We start from the raw sequence: 17,542 nt of genomic DNA, 5'->3' as shown, positions 1-17,542 counted from the left end.
GTTGCTAAGCTTATTGGCATATAACTGTTCGTAATAACTTCTGATGATTGTTTCTACTTCCTTGGTGTTCGTTGTGATCTCTCCCTTTTCTTTCATAATTTTATGAATTTGGGCTTTCTCTCTTTTCTTTTGGATTAGTGTAGCCAGTGGCTTATCGATCTTATTGATTCTTTCAAAAAACCAGCTTCTAGTTTCATTGATACGTTCTACTGTATCTCTGGTTTCTACCTCATTGATCTCAGCTCTAATCTTGATGATTTCCCTTCTTATGTGTGGAGTTGGTTTGATTTGTTGTTGATTCTCCAGCTCTTTAAGGTGTAGAGACAGCCGGTGTGTTCTGGATTTTCAATTTTTTTAAGCGAGGCTTGGATAGCTATGTATTTTCCCCTTCGGACCGCCTTTGCCGTATCCCATAGGTTTTGGACTGAAGTGTCTTCATTCTCATTGGTTTCCATGAATTGTTTCAGTTCTTCTTTGATCTCCTGGTTGATCCAAGCATTCTTAAGCAAGGTGGTCTTTAGCTTCCAGGTGTTTGAGTTCCTTCGGAACTTTTCCTTGTGATTGAGCTCCAGTTTCAAAGCATTGTGATCTGAGAATATGCAGGGAATAATCTCAGTTTTTTGGTATCGGTTGAGTCCTGATTTGTGACCCAGTATGTGGTCTATTCTGGAGAAGGTTCCGTGTGCACTTGAGAAGAATGAGTATTCTGCTGTTTTAGGGTGGAATGTTCTGTATATATCTATGAGGTCCATCTGGTCCAATGTGTCATTCAATGCTCTTGTTTCTTTATTGATTTTCTGCTTCGATGATCTGTCTAATTCTGAAAGAGGCGTGTTAAGATCTCCTACAATTAGTGTATTCATATCAATATGACTCTTTATCTTGATTAACAGTTTTCTTAAGTAATTGGCTGCTCCCATATTGGGAGCATAGACATTTACAATTGTTAGATCATCTTGGTGGATAGTCCCTTTAAGGATTATGTAGTGTCCTTCTGTATCTCTGACTACAGTCTTTAGTTTGAAGTCTAATTTATCTGATATGAGAATCGCTACCCCAGCTTTCTTTTGAGTCCCATTGGCACGAAAGATGCTTCTCCATTCCTTCACTTTCAGTCTGCGTGTATCTTTAGGTTTAAAATGGGTCTCTTGTAGACAACATATGGATGGGTCCTGTCGTTTTATCCAATCTGCAACCCTGTGCTGTTTTATGGGTGCATTTAGGCCATTCACATTGAGAGTGATTATTGATAGATACGTTTTTATTGACATCGAGTTACCTTTGAAGTCTTTCTTTCTGTAGACTGTCTCTATATTTCTGTTCAATGCTATTCTTGGGATTTTTCCTCTTTTATAGAACCCCCCTTAATATTTCCTGCAGTGTCGGCTTGGTGGTTGCATAGTCTTTTAAGCCTTGCCGGTCTTGAAAACTCTTTATCTCTCCATCCAATTTGAATGTCAGTCTTGCTGGATAAAGTATTCTTGGCTGCATGTTCTTCTCATTTAGTGCCCTGAATTTATCTTGCCAGCCTCTTCTGGCTTGCCAGGTCTCTGTGGACAGGTCTGACGTTATTCTGATGGGCTTCCCTCTGTAAGTAAGGAGCCTCTTTGCCCTGGTGGCTTTCAAGAGATTATACCTACAATTATAATTCCTCAATTTGACTATCAGGTGTCGTGATGTTTTTTTGGAATGTATAATCTTGGGTGGAGACCGTTCAGCCTCTAGCACATGAACGCTGGTTTCATTCGCAAGATTCGGAAAATTTTCATGAAGGACTTGTTCCACTATATCTTCTAGACTTCTTTCTTTCTCCTCCCCTTCAGGGATTACAATAATTCTGACGTTGGAACGCTTCATGGCATCATTTATTTCCCTGATTCTGTTTTCGTGATTTTTAAGCTGTTTTTTCCAGGCTTCCTCCTGATCCTTTCTGTTTGTCTTCCAGATCACTAATTCTACCTTCTGTCTCAGTTACCCTAGCTTTGAGAGAGTTTAGATTAGATTGGAACTCATTGAGAGCATTGTGAACCTCCTCCCTGGTAGCTTTAAGCTCTGCCCTAACATTGTGAACATCCTGTCTGGTCGCTTTCAGTTCGGCCCTAATCAATTCTGTTTGGTCATCCATGGCTTTCTCCAACCTAGCTATTGCCTGGATAATTGTTAGCCTGAATTCTCCTTCCGACATATTGTCTATGTTGATAGCCGTTAGCTCTGTTGCAGAAGGTCCATCCTCTGTATTTTTCTTCTGTTGGGCATTCCTCCTCCTAGTCATTTTGGTGGTAGATGACTGAACAGATGTAGCTGGATGTATCAACTCTGGTGTAGTCAAGGTGCACCCTGGAACACTTCTGAGCAATCAGGATTCCCCACCCAAACGAGAGACTAAAGAAAAGAAAAAAAGGAAAAGAAGAAAAAGAAAAAGAAAAAGAAAAAAAAAAGAGAGAGAGAGAGACAGGAAAGAAAGGGAAGATGAAAAAGAAGGTTCAGCCCAGATGGGCCCCAAGGTAAGATTTATGAAGTAGACAAACAAAAAGAGAGAAAAAGACTGATACAAGTATATGGCAAGAGAAAAAAATATATATATATGCAAATAAAGAAAGAACCTCATCAAAAAGAACCACAAGTGTAAAATTTATATGCTATCAGGACAAACACAAAAAACACAGAAACATTGGTGGAAGAAGATGGGAGAGTTCTTATAAATTCTCAGTGTGTGCGAGGAAGGTTGTTTTGATTCTTCCTACATGTATCTTGATATCTTTGTTAAAGGGGGATTAAAAATTGGTTTACCTATAGGGGCAGTATTGATTGGGGAAAGGGGATTACTTTGAAGTTAACTCTATATGAATATTAGAGGATAAAAATAAAAAAGGAATATACTAGACTAAATTAAACTAAAATTTAAAAAAAAGGAATTCAAAAAATAAAAATGCAAAAGAAAAACATAGGTGTATGTATCAAAAAGTTCAGGTTAGAAAGGTATTATGGAATTTGATGTACTGTACAGCTCGCTGTGATGGTAAATAGGTTAAAAAAATTACCTATGTGTAAAAAAAATATATATATATATATGAACCGGAATAGTGGAAAAGAGTGAACAATACAAGTTTTCCTATGAAGTAGTGGTGGTTCTCTTGTAGTCCTTTTTTTTTTTCTTGGTTTGTTTTCTGGGGGAGGGGCCTGCCACATGGGTTGTCAGTCAATGATGTTTCCTGAGTTGAGTCCTCCCGCCCCCCTCAAGGGGGTGGGCTCTGGGGAAACTGGTTTTTTTCAGGCTTTTGTTCTCTGGTGGTTTTTATGCTTGTTCACTTTTTTTCCTCTCACCTTGACCGCTTTTGATGGTTTTTGTAGTATTAGAAGAAATCAAACCGCACCCTGATCTCCCTCTCAGAGAGAAGCCTCAGTCTGGGTGCAGAAGCTGAATAATTCCCCCTTGGCCGCTGGCAGCGCAGGTTCCAAGTTGCAGACCCTGGGGGCGCAGGATCTTTTGCTGGTACCCAAAGCCAAGGCAGTGGCGGCTGTCTGGGAGCTCCCGACCGCCAGAGAGGTTCCAAGCAGCAGTCGTACACTGAGATTTTGCCGCCGGCCTGGGCTGGGAGTGCCCGGCTTGCGCGCACCTCTTTCCAGAGGCGGCTGTGGGTCGGGCGCGCGTCTGGGGCACTGAGAACGGGGCGCTGGTCCGTAAGCCCCAGGCTGGGCTTTTGGGCGCCTCTGTCCGGGGAAGAGTTTCGGGCGTGCGGCTTAGGCTTTGAAACAATGGCGCGGGTCGAAGAGCGCCGGCCGGGCCTTTGTAACTCAGGGGAGTATGAGGGACGTGCGCGCGCATCTCAAGCTTTGTGGTAGGGCTAGCGCGCATTCTGCCGACCAGTGCCGCTCCCATCCCCTCACAGGAACTAGAACCCACGCATTCTCGGGCGCGCTGGCGGCTTAGGGACCAGGAGCGGTTTCTCCACCGCACTCTCTCTGCCTCAGCGCCGGGGAGGCCGTCTGGGACCAGGGACTTAAGCCCCTGTCCCTTGCCTCCCTGATTCCCACAATTTCCCCCAGCGATCCTTTGCTCTTTTGTAGTCTTTCAACCAGTTTCCAAGTTAATGCTGGTCCCCAGATGCAGGGCACTCTTGCTCGTGTTGGGGTATTACTTTCCCACCGGTCGCCTCTGGTGGCTCCCTCCCCCTTTTGTTTATCTTCTGATATCAGTCCGCTGTTCCCATTCCGCTTTACCTGCCCACTGGCATCTTCTGTCCCTGTAGAGATCCAGACGTGTATAATTCTGATCTCAGGCTGATTTCATGGGTGATCGGAGTTCTTTGGTAGGTAATCAGCTCACTTTGGGGTACCAGCTGAAAAGGCGCCTCTTCCTATTCCCCCGCCATCTTGTCCCCCCGGTAATCCACTTTCATTCATCATATGAGCAATCTCTCTCTTCCCCCTCCCTCCCTCATCTTGCTAAGAGTTTATCAATTTTATTAATCTTTTCAAAAAATCAGTTTTTTACTGTTTTCATTTTCTTTTTAAAAATTCAATTAGCCAACATATAGTACATCATAAGTCTCAGATGTAGTGTTCAATGATTTATCAGTTGCATGTAACACCCAGTACTCATCACATCACATGCCCTCCATAATGCCCATCACCCAATTACCCTAATCCCCCATCCATCTCCCCTTCAGTAACCCTCAGTTTGTTTCCTATGATTAAAAGTCTCATGGCTAAAAATAATGAATACTGTTTTTCTGAAAATAAATTGGGAAAAAAAATAAAATAGTGAAAGGTCCCAACCAAAAAAAAAAAAAAAAAAGTCTCATGGCTTTTCTTCCTCTCTGATGACTTCCCATTCAGTTTTCCCTCCCTTCCCCTATGATCCTCTGTGCTATTTCCTATATTCCACATATGAGTAAAACCGTAACTATCTTTCTCTGTTTGATTTATTTTATTCAGCATAATACCCCCAGTACATCCATGTCAGTGTAAATGGTAAGTATTCATCCTTTCTGATGGCTGAGTAATATTCTGTTGTGAGTATATATCACATCTTCTTTATCCATTCACCTGTCTGTGAACATCTCGGTTCTTTCCAGTTTGGCTATTGTGGACATTGGTATGAACGTTGGGGTGCAGGTAGCCCTTTGGATCACTGCATATATTACAAAGCTGTGACCATCAAGGCAGTATGGTACTGGCACAAAAACAGACACATAGATCAATAGAACAGAACAGAGAACCCAGATTTAGACCCTCATTTTCTCTATTTTTTGAATGTCCTTATTTTATTAATTCCTGCTATCTTTATTATTTCCTTCCATTTACTTAAGGGGAAAATTTAGACTTTTTCTAGATTCTTGAGATAGAAATTTCATCAGTATTAAACCTTTCTTCCTTCTAAATTTAAAGTTATAAATTCCCATGTCCTGCTTTAGCTTTATCCCACAAATTTCATTGTTGTGGGTGCATTATCCTTTAGTTTAAAATACTTTCTTATTTTTCTTGTCATCTATCCCTTGATCAGGATATGGGATGGGATGGGATGGGATGGGATGTTTAGAAATAAATTAATTTCAGCATTTAGAGACATATAAATATTTTACTAATGTTCATTTCTATTTAATTTGAGACTAGTTTTTTTGTTTGTCCGGTAGTCTATTTTGGCAAATATGCCATGTACATTTGAAAATATTATATATTCTGCAGTTGTTGTATGTAATGTTTTATGTCAATTAGGTCAAAGTGGTGTCAGGTGTTGGTTCATATTTCTATATCCTTTCTGATTTTATTTTTTGTGCTTTGTTGTTCTTGCAGGTACTGAGAGAGGAATGTTAACATGCCTAAGTTTGACCTCCCTCAATTTTTGTTTCACCCTTGTGTTAAGTTTCAGGAGTTCTAATTATAATATATTCTTGATATACTGACCTTTTCATCATCATGAAATCTTTGTTTCCAGTAATGCTCCATGTTTTGAAGTCTATTTGCTCAGATATTATTTCTTATGCTTCTTGTTTGCATGGCATATCATTTTTCCATCCTTTCCCTTTTAACCTTTTGTTGTCTTTAAGTATTTCTTTTGTAGACAATGTATGTTTGGGTCCAGCTTTTTTCTATCCACTCCAACAACCTCTACTTTTGAGCATTTGGTCCATTTATATTTGATTAATAAAATGGCTGGATTTATGACTATCATGCTTCAACCTGTTTTCTGTTTGTCTGTTATTTAGCTTCTTTTCATCTTTTCTTCTTGAATCTATCTGCTATAAGATATCCTGCTGGTTTTGAAGAAGTAGACTGTCTTCTTGTAAGAGGGCCATATGGCTGGTACCTGAAGGAAGACTCTAGGAGCTCAGAGAAAAACCCCACCAATAGTGATCAAGAAATCAGAAAAAAACTTCAGCCCTACAATTGTAAGGAACTAAATTCTTCTAACACCTAGTGATCCTAGAGGAAGACAAAGTCTCAGATGAGATCGGTGAGACTCCTTTTATTTTTTTTAAAGATTTTATTTATTTGGGAGAATATGTTTAAGAGAGAGGGAGTGTTACAGGGGAGGGCAAGTGAGAGAATCCCAGGAAGACTCCACACTGAATGTGGAGTCTAACGTGGGGTTTGATCCCACAACTCCGAGATCACAACCCAAGCTGAAACCGAGAGTCTGACACTCCACAGACTGAGCTACCCAGGCACCCCAGCCTGGTGAGACTCTTAAGTAGAGGACCTGGCTAATCCATACCTGAAATCATGGCCCAAAGAAACTGCGAGATGTTAAATCTGTATTATTTTAAGCTGTGAGGTTTACAATAATTTGTTACACAGCAGTAAGAAAGTAATACCTACAGAAATAGAATCTACTCAAGATAAAGTATAGAAATTAAATAGGCTAAAAATAACAATGAGCAGAGCCTCAGCAACCTATGGGATAGTATCAAACTTTCTAGCCTCTATGTTATTGGAATCCCAGAAGAAGATAGAAGCATGAAAAAATAAAGACTGAAAATTGATCCAGTCTGATGAAAATTATACTAAGAGTTCAGCAAACCCCAAGCAGGATAGATACACACATATACACACAAACACATACACACACACATACACCCCCCAAGGTAAACCATAATCAAACTATTGAAAATCAGTAATAACAGGCGCAATCTTAAAAGCAGCTAGAGAAAAATGACATATTACAAGCAGAAGAACAAAAATAAAATGGGAGACTTTTTTTTGCTCAAGACTTCCTAAGAAACTATATAAGGCAGAAGTCAAAGGACTGACTTCATTAGTGTGCTGAGAAATACACCCTAAAGATAGAAAGCTGGCAAATGCCTCATGGTGGCAGCAGCTGCAGCAGTACGTGTCCGTCCTAGAGGCTGTCATGGTGCAAGATGGAACACTGTGCTTGCTTAGTGTCTGAGGCTCTATTCTCGTCAGCCTCAGGGGACCTGGGATGTGGTTGTAGCTTCAGTCTTCCTTGTTCCTCCAGAACTTTCTCTCCCATCTATACTTTCGTCACCATTTCTATGTTTTGTTTATTTGTTTGTTTCCACTTCTTGGCTCTATTACTGCTACAGTCTGAATTTTGGGCCCCACACAAGTTCACATGTTGAAGCCTCAGTCCCCGGTACTTTAAAATCTGACTATGGTCGGAAATAAGGCCTTTGAAGAAGTGCTTAAAATGAAGCCTAAAACAATCTGACTGGAGAAAAGGAAATCTGAACACACTGAGAGGCACTTGGTGTGTGAGTGCTCGGAGGAAAGGCTATATGAGGAAACAGCAAGAAGATGGCCACATGCAAGCCAAGAGAGGCCTCAGAAAAACCAAACATGCTGACACACTGATCTTGGACTTCTAGCCTAGAGAAATAAGAATATAAATTTCTGTTGTTTAAGCCATACAATTTCTTGTACTCAGAGAAGCCCTGCTTTACTAAAACAACTACTGAAAATCATAAGATAGCTAGGCTAAAGCCTTCAGACTTCTTAACAGCCAGTAGAGTGATCTTAAAAATCCATATAACTCAGAGTTACTTGAGATCTTTTGGCTCCTAAGAGATTTGGATGACCTTAGTCTGAAACTTCAGCTTCACAATATGCAAGACTATTACTCTCCGTTTAATTTATTCACATTTCTGAACTTATTTTTTCATGGTCCCTATGGATCCATTCCTGCAACTCTGCCAGCTGGTGCATGGCATTTCAGGATCTTTACTACTACCCACAAGAAATTAAATTAATTCATGGTTCTGTGACTGTACCAACTTTACCTAAGCCTCCAGGAGCTGTGGAAGAAATCTATCATATATTGCCCAGTCCTTTCTCTCCTAATTCATTTTCCTCTGACAAAGCACTAACTTCCCAACCACTCACTGTGTGATTATCCCCGCAACCTCCTGAAAAACAAAATCTAGCTTTCCTTCCCCTTGCTGGGCCTATCTTACTTCCTTAGCCCCTGAGTTACTCTGCTAAATAATAGGTATTCTGTTATTTCATCCCTTCACGCAAAAATCTAAGCATATTGCTCTCTTGTTTGAAGCTCATTTGCTATCCCTTGATTGCTTCTGTGCAGAGCATAGACGCTAGTCTAGCATTTTAGGATCTCTGCAGTTTTCTCCCTCCACTCTCCAACATACATCACCTACAGGTGAAGCCCATAAAGCTCTAATGGGCATGACAGCTACTTTGGTAGCTGGACCTTGGAGCCTGCCCCAATGGTGTCAGCTATCTACTTTTGCCTGCTTCCTCATTGCTCGTTGGGGGCCAGCCCCTCTCTCTTTGGGCCACCCTCCATGACAGCTTTTGTGTAATCTTTAGCCCTTCTTAGAGTGCCTAGCACAAAGCAGGTACTCAATAACCAACTGTGTGATGAATTAAGATATTTACAAGTGAACAAATACCTATGCTCAAAAATCTTCCAAGGGGTCTTACTGCCAAAGGATAAAGTCCAAAGTGAAGCCTGATGTCAAGTCCTCCAACCTATAATTCCCAGCTTCCCACTGGTCCCCACCTCGCACTTTCCCCAGACTCTCTCAGCTCTTCTCAGAGAAATGAAAAGCAGGCTCTATATCCTGGAAGCAGTGGGTAGGGATAAGAGACAGGAGTAGGGCAGACCTGACTTTACCTGTGTGAATGCTGGCATTATCGACCATTTCTTTTTTGTGTTCTCTCCACCTGGAAGGAAAGAGACTATTCATGAGTCTCAGAGACCTCTTCCAAAAAAAGATAATAATCCAAGGCAGTGGTCAGAAAAGAAACATAATCTGGTCAAATTCGCACCTAAGTACAGGGTTTATACTTTCCTCTTTAAAGGATAACCCACGAATGATGAAATGATGCATGTGAGGAGGTCTGAAAAACAATCGTCTCCTCTAGCTAAAATTCTTCTCCCTGGATGTTCCCTTTCCCACCCTGAATCTTGCAATCCTGTAACATTTGCCTTGCAGGATTCTCAAATGTCATCTTCTTGGACAGATAATAAGACTATAGCCCAGAAAGAGACAGCGATTTTCCAGGGCCACCCAGTAACTAAGGGACAAAGCCAGGACTAAAACCCAGGCTTCCCAGTTTGTGAACTTGTTTCGTTTCACAAAAGGTGAGAAGATAAGGCACTTGTTCTGCACAACCTCTAACCTTTGGCCTTTTCCAACTGGTCTACAATGAATCTGTAGTAATAGCATTTGACCAGGCCTTACTGAGAGTCCTTATCCTTAGAATATTGTCCTGTGTTGAGGTACAAAGGATGTGAGGAGGTACAGACAGCACAAGAAGTAATGAGAGATTCAGATTATAAACTCTGTCTTCCTGAGAGCTTGCCCCGTGGGATTACAGGAAGAATCTAAGTGTTTTTTCTGAACTTTCCATAAGAACCAATTACACTTTTATCTTGGGAAAATTTCATTTAAAATTGCAAATATAGGCTTACCAATGAAAATAAAATACGGTAACAATGAGAACCGCAGAAACACTATCCATGAGAAGCCACATAAACATATAGTAACCTGGTGTCTGCAAAATAGAAAACAAAACAGTTTTAAAAAAACAATTGGAAGGGATTTTAGATCAAAAGGGTCAAGTCCCTTGCTCTGCTGCCAGGGCTGGGGGTAGGGCAGAGCAGGAAGAAGAACTCTGATGTGCTGATCTCGAACAGAGAGTACCTACTCATAACCTAACAATCACCCTTTATAAGTGCAGGGAACTCTAGAAGGGACAAACAATTCATATCCTTCATCTCCCTTAACACTCAAATACAGAGGAGTCCCAGAGCCACATAGCAAGTCTATTCTGGACCCAGGACTACAGCCCAAGTTTCTTGAGTTCCACTGCTCTATGCTTTCATAGTATGGCTTCCCCAACCTGTCTGCACATCCATATCTACCTGGGCAGCTTTTAGTAATACAGGGTCACAGGTCCACTACATACATTATGAATTAGAATTTCTGCATTTTGAACACGCTTCCCAGGTGATGCTGAAGCAACTAGTCTGTGAACCAGCATCTAGGAATTTTTGTTCTAAAACATCATGCTTCAAATAAGTATGCTGAAATTATAACTCCCCCTTAGCTAACATGCCCCCTTCTCCATGTTCCTTTGCCTGAATCTCCCAGAACTTCATCTCCTGTGTCCTCTTGTATGAGTTTTATAATTAACTGATTTGATCCTCCCTTTCCATCTCCACTGTTATCTGATGCCCCTGGGCCTGGTACTTTTTGCTTTTTCTTGAGCCTCTCCTCAGCTTATCCCAAGGTCTTTCCATGAGCTGAATAATAACATAACACTAATGGTCAATTAACAATTAACAACAACCACAACAATTAATGAGCATCCACAAGAGCTAGGAAGCATTCTAAGCCTTAAAGGGTGTTTTTACATCCCATCCTCACAACAGCCCCACTAAGCAGGTACAGTAGAAGTTCTTAGCCAACATCCATTAAACTCAGGCTCTTTTTTAAAATTAATTCATTTACTTGAGAGAGAAAGAGTGAAGAGGCTGAGAGAAGCAGACTTCCCACTGGGCAGGGAGCCCAATGTGGTGTTCAATCCCAGGACGCAGAGATCATGACCTGAGTAAAAGGCAGATGCTTAACTGAGTGAGCCACCCAGGTGCCCCTAAACCCAGGCTCTTAATCCCTCCCCTCTGGGAAAGAGTGACTGATAGCCTGAGCTGCTCCAGGATTCCCAGCAGGTGAGCTGTCCATTTACTAAGAATCAATCGTTCTTGCTCCCTGAAATGGCTCTGAACAGTCTACTTGTTACAACTGTGCAGTGTAATTAAATGTTACTCAAATCTGTAAATCTAAGTGAAAAAAGAGGTACATCATTTTCCAGAAAACTAAGCCAATGCTTTGGAAAACCCAACAAAGACAAGAGATTAAAAAATAAACTACAACTGAATGAGGTGTGAGTGAGACACGTAAGAGACTGGGGATAAGAGGATTATGAAAATCTCAGTGAATCCCTTATTCAGATTATTTCTTTCAATGACTTTATGTTCTTGTTCTGCTTGAAAGAAATAAAACTTAGAAATCATAGCTGGTTCATTTGGGTGTTGAAATAAACAAATGACTATAGAATTCCACCAGCAAGTACCCTCAAAGACCCTGACTTTATGTTATAAGGTAAATGAATATTTTAAAATAAAATGTGTGAGGTATTTATGTGATAGATTGTTTATAAAAATGACAGTATTCCTCCCAAAATGCAGGCCTGTATACAGGTGTGACTTTGTTATTCCTCCCCATCAAGGCATGAAGTCTTTTTCTCTCCTACCCTACCTTGAATCCGGACTTGGCCTTGTAATTTTCTTTGGCCAATGGAACATTAACAAAAAAATCACACCTGGGAAACCTTGAAAACTGTACTGCATTGGGGCTTTACCTCTCTTCCTCACTGGGAACCCATTGCCACCAAGTGAACGTGCTCAAGCCAGCCTCCTTGACGGTGAGTGATCACAGAGACCCCAAGCAATCCAGGTAAGAACCTAGACATACGGATGTACCCACCCTACACCAAGCTGGCTCTGACCACAGGACCATGTAGCCATCACAAAGAATATGACAAAGAAATATTTGTTGTTTTAAGGCTCTACATTTCAGATGGGTTAAGTACTAAAAACGGACAGATTGTAAACACATACACAGACACACACACACACACACATCTATCTATGATTCCCCACTTTAACTTTTTCAATTAACAGACCAATGATCAGATTAAACTGTGAGAGATACAAATACTTCTGTTGTACTATCATTATGCATAATTTAATAATAAACAGAGGCATGGACAAGCTAACTAACATTTCCAAGTTCACACAGTAAGGGGTAGAGCCAAGATTTAAATCTGCATATTCTAACTCCAAAAAGTGAGCTGCTTGAGAAAGCCCTGAGGATACTTACTGTTCTCACCTTCCTGAACAAGGTGACCCTAGGTCTTATAGAAAAGCCACAGCCAGGTATAGAAGAAAATATTTTTTAACTTTATATCCTTCTACACTTTTAAAATTTTGAATCACATGAATTATTTCAAACAGTATGAATTCAAGTATTAAAATAAAAAGCTTTATTTAATAAAGCTTCATTTAATATATCCAAAGGCACAACTGTGAGACATTACTGACTTAGGGGAATAGGATTATAGAGGGGTGTGTTGTTTTCTGGTTTATGTATTTTTATAATGACTGAATTTCATATAATGAACAGGCTTAGTTTATAATCAATTTTAAAAAACAAAATCTTAGAAAAATATATAGTACACATAGGAAGGAAAATTGTATGAGCACAGACAAGTAGAAAGGCTTCACTTAGCCAAGGGACCTGCCCTTGAAGGTTTTCTTCAGGGTCGTCTCCACAAAGTTCCCCAAGCCAGCGAGAAAAAAGGTGTCAGTAATTTTATTACACTGCCACCACAGGGCTTGGCTCTATGAGATTGTGCCCTGACCCTGATTCCCTTTCTCCTGGTCCTGACCTGAAACAAGGGCTAGTAAGGCCAGAGGTATGGAAAAGACGGCCTGAAATATTTATGCTTCTCATTTGGGCTTCTCTGCCTAAAGATTTACCTTTTAAAACAGCTTGGAGTTTGGGTGTATTTTCAACTAGACACATCCACTCTGAAGTGAGACTTTTTGGTGACTGGAAGTGAAATCTTGAAGTTATCTAAAAATGACTAGAAAATTTATGGGACCTGAGTTAAGATTTCATTCAGGAGCAGGGAATGTCTAGCTCAGGGAGAAGTTTAACAGTCAATGAAAAAAAGTTCTTTTCTGTTGTATACTGTTGTGTCTGGCCCAGTCAAGATACTCTACACAGATAAGAGCTCTGTAGTAGGGGCGCCTGGGTGGCTACGTTGGTTAAGCATTTACCTTTGGCTCTGGATTCCTGGGATGGAGCCCTGTGTTGGGTTCCTTGCTCATCAGGGAGTCTGCTTCTCCCTATCCCATTTCCCCTGCTTGTGTTCTCTCTCTCTCTCTCTCTTTTTCTGTGTCAAATAAGTAAATAAACATCTTAAAAAACAAACAAACAAAAATTAAAAAAAAAAAACAAAAAAAGAACTCTGTAGCAGTTAACTGGTTATCCAGGGGGTGCTTCCACAGATAATAAATGATAAGATTTTAGCTGTGATTATGACCCACGTCCTTACATTTCTGGCAATAAGCAGCATCAGGGCTAGGAGGAGCAATCAAGGAAGGTAGGCTGGACACTAGCTTTTTTCTTCTCTTTTTTTTTTTTTTAATTTTATTTACTTATTTTGAGAGAAAGGATGCAAGCAGAGGGAGGGGCAGAGGGACAGAGAGAATCTCACCCAGACTCCATGCTGAGCTGGGAGCCTGACATGGGGCTCAAATCTCATGACCCTGAGACTGGCTTTCCTTTTCAAAAGCATTTTGTTCAGGACACAAAGTTTTCACTTTGGAGTCAGATATACTTGGTTTTCTCCCCACAGTCCATGCCACTGTCACTGTTGTCATGCCTCTAGAAAGGCAGGACTTCTGTAACAAAACTCTGGAATCAAACCTCATTCTGAATCTTGCATCATGTGACTATGTCTAAGAATGTTAACATCATCAAACTTCAGTTTCTTCATAGGAATAATAAAAATGAGTAACTCAGAGGGCCCAATTACATAATGTATGAAAAACACATTGTGAAGATTCAATAAATGAAATATTATAACAATACTAATTTCTTTCTGCAAACCACAGAAGGATGTGGGTGAGAGAAGGAAGAGTGTCTCATCTCCACCATCATAGAGGTCTCTGTTATTAAGTAGCTCCCAAGAGGCCTGCACAGTAGACAATATAGGGGTAGGGTAAGGGACTTAGACTCCTACTGTACAAGGCTTGAAAGAACAACCTGGATAGCCAGCTCACCATGAGGAAGTAAGGCTGATCTAGCTGACTCAGGATGTGAATGTTGTCTGTGGTCACTGAGTGAATCTTGGAGCACCAGGCCAGTGAGTAGAGCCAAGGTTCATTGACAAGGTACAAGTTGATTTTGATGTTAGCTGCTTTATAATCTCTGGAATAAAAACAGAACCCACAGGGAATTTAGACTTAATCTCGCTTTCCTCATCTAAAAAGGTAACAGTCACCATGTTTGTGAGAGGCTGCTGCTTAAATCACCAGAAGCAGCTGGTCCTGTGACAACTTATGATAATGCAGAATGGGCTTGTATTGTATTGCAATGAGGTAAAGGACTGGACTTAATACCTCTGCTCCTGTACCAAAATGGTATGTCAGTAAACTGGATGTCCTGATGGGAGAAAAGAAAGAAAGGAGGGAAAAAAAGAGAAAGCGCTATTTGTAGCATTTGCCGATTTCCATGGTGTAAATACTCCTACCATAGCCAATTTTAAGCTACCACTAGTAAAACGGATTTGCAAAGTTTCTATTTAATAACTGACTTCTGTGTGCTGTCATAAGCCAACTCCAGCACACTACTGTGTAGCAACTATACCTTCATCAGAGCACTTACCATCTTCTACTGTATTTATCTACTTTCCTGATAGTCTTCTTTACTTGGCTATAGTCAAATTAAAAGTAGTGAGTAATGTATAATTCATCTCTGTATATCTAGTACCTAGCATAATACCTACCTTCATAAGTGGTAAATGAAAGAATGAATAAATGGGTACCAATCTGGTGAAAACTTAAATTTCAAATACAAAAAAATCTTTATAAGCACTGAGTAAATACAATGAAATCAAACATTTCCCAATGCACAAAATGTTAGCAGATACTTGTACATTCTTTACAGAGAAAAGAAAAATAAGTATTGAGATACCTAGCAAGTCTAGTCTAGAAATCACTTTTAGGAATCAAATTTCTTACAAAATATATCATGTAAATGCTTTAAACATTTTTTTAAAAGATTTATTTATTTGATAGAGAGAGAGAGAGATCACAAGTAGGCAGAAAGGCAGGCAGAGTGGGGTGGGAAGCAGGCTCCCTGCTGAGCAAGAAGCAAAAAAAAATTTTTTTAACCTGAGATAGTAAATAGCTCTGTATAAGTTTGGGTTTGAATCTCACCTTTGCCATATACTAACCTGGTAAATTTTTAGGCTCAATGTATAAACTATAAATAACAATACTGCCTTTGCATGAGTGTGTATAATTAGTTATCCAGTATGTTAGAATGGTCTCTAAGACAATTCTACAAATCACCTACAGATTAAAAAAAAAAAACAAAACAGAAGAAGGAAATAGTAATAAAAAGCTACTTTTTAAACTTTTAAACCAATACATAAAAATCAATCACATTTACATATATTAATAATGAATACATGCAAACTAAAATGTCAAAAACACAATATCATTAACAATTCACAAAGAAAATAAAATACTGTGGTATAAACTCAACAAGAGAAGTATAGGATCCATATGCTGAAAACTACAAAGTGTGATGAAAGTAATGAAAGAGTATTTAAAAAAACAGACATGTGTTCATAGACTACAAGACTCAGTGCTGTAAAGATGTTATTTCTTAAATTGATCTGCAGGCTTAATGCAATTTCTATCACAATCCCAAGGTGTTTTGTACAACTAGGTCAACTGATCCTAAAATTATACGGAGGGGCACCTAGGTGGCTCAGTTAAGTGCCTGCCTTTGGCTCAGGTCATGACCCCAGGGTCCTGGGAATCAAGTTCCATATGTGGCTCTCTTTCACTTGCTCGCTCTCTCTCTCAAATAAACAAACAAAATCTTTAAAAATAAAATAAAATAAAATAATATGGAAAGACAGAACCCCAAAATAAAACAAAGAATAATGAAGTGAGATGGAGTGTACCCAATTTTAAGGCTTATATATAGCTACAGTAATCAAGACAGTGTAGTTTTAGAGAAGGGATAAGCACACAGACCAATAGAACATAATTTGAAACCCAGAAACAAACCCACACAAATACGCCCAAATGATTTTTTTACAAAGGTGAAGAAGAAGGAATTCAATAGAATAAGGACAGTTTCTCCAACAAATGGTAGCAGAGAAACTGGACAGGCATAGGCAAAAAAACTTCCCAAAAAACAAAAAACCTCGAGATATACCATATACTTTATATAAAAATTAATCCAAGATAGATTACAAGCTTAAATATATAAAACTATATAAAATATATAAAACTCACTTTCAAAGAAAAAAAACTATAAAAGAAAATATTTGAGCTCTGAGGGTTAGACAAAGAGCTCTTAGACTTGAACTAAAAACATGACCCATAAAAGGGAAAACTGATATGCTAGGCCTCAGCAAAATTAAAAAACTTTTGCTCTCTGGAAGACACTGTTAAGAGGATCCTATAGATCCTACACACTAGCCATACACTGGGACAAAATATTTGGAAACCACAGTTCCAACAAAGGACTAGTTTTTATAATATTTAAAGAACTCCAAGTAAGACAAACTCAAAGAGACTCACATTTCAAAAGACACTCACCAAACTTTCAAAAGACAAAGACAAAGAAAAAATCTTGAAAGCACCAAGGAAAAAGCACCTTGTCACAGACAAGGAATCCTCAATGAAGTTATCCCCAGATTTCTCATCAGGAACTCTGGAGGTCAGAAAGCAACAGGCCTACATATTCCAAGTGTTAAAAGAAAACAAACAAACAAACAAACTATAAACCAAACTCTTATTGCACAAAACAAAACAAAACAAAACTGTCCTTGAAAAATGAGGGGGTAAATTAAGGCATTCCCAGATAATCTGAGGGAGTTTGTGGCCACTAGACCTACCTTGCAAGAAAAGCTCAAAGGAGTCCTGCAAGGTGAAAGGATGGGGTACTAGACAGTAATTCAAAGCTGTATGGAGAAAGATCTCAATAAAAGTAAATATATGGGCAAATGTAAAACCTATTATTATTATAACAATGCATCTAAAGACAAAACAATTAGTTTAAAACATAGTATCCCTACCATTTTGGTTTGTAACTCCACACATAGTCTTCTATGTAATTTAAAGATTAATGCATTTAAAAGAATTACTAACTTATGTTCTGGAGAACACCATATATAAAGACGTAATTTTCTGCTATCAACAACCAGAAGAGGTAAGAATGAAGCTGTAAAGAAACAGAGT

The 17,542-nt window shown here is 39.5% G+C and overlaps 1 protein-coding gene across 1 annotated transcript in view; it reads right to left on the bottom strand.

Annotated features, from left to right (window-relative positions):
• GDPD4 (glycerophosphodiester phosphodiesterase domain containing 4) overlaps nucleotides 1-17,542 on the bottom strand; it is a 145,705-nt gene that overhangs the window by 16,936 nt on the left and 111,227 nt on the right. Inside the window, exons 13-15 of the mRNA XM_044260200.1 lie at nucleotides 14,342-14,489; nucleotides 9,899-9,981; nucleotides 2,211-2,264 (exon numbers count right to left, since the gene is read on the bottom strand). Coding sequence (XP_044116135.1) covers nucleotides 2,211-2,264; nucleotides 9,899-9,981; nucleotides 14,342-14,489 — 285 coding nt within the window. The remainder of the gene's footprint in view (nucleotides 1-2,210; nucleotides 2,265-9,898; nucleotides 9,982-14,341; nucleotides 14,490-17,542) is intronic.

The sequence above is a fragment of the Neovison vison genome, chromosome 7 (assembly GCF_020171115.1).
Source record: "Neovison vison isolate M4711 chromosome 7, ASM_NN_V1, whole genome shotgun sequence".
Classification (NCBI taxonomy): domain Eukaryota; kingdom Metazoa; phylum Chordata; class Mammalia; order Carnivora; family Mustelidae; genus Neogale; species Neogale vison.
The sequence above is the reverse complement of the archived record's forward strand: the minus strand, read 5'-3'. Positions and strand labels throughout refer to the sequence as shown.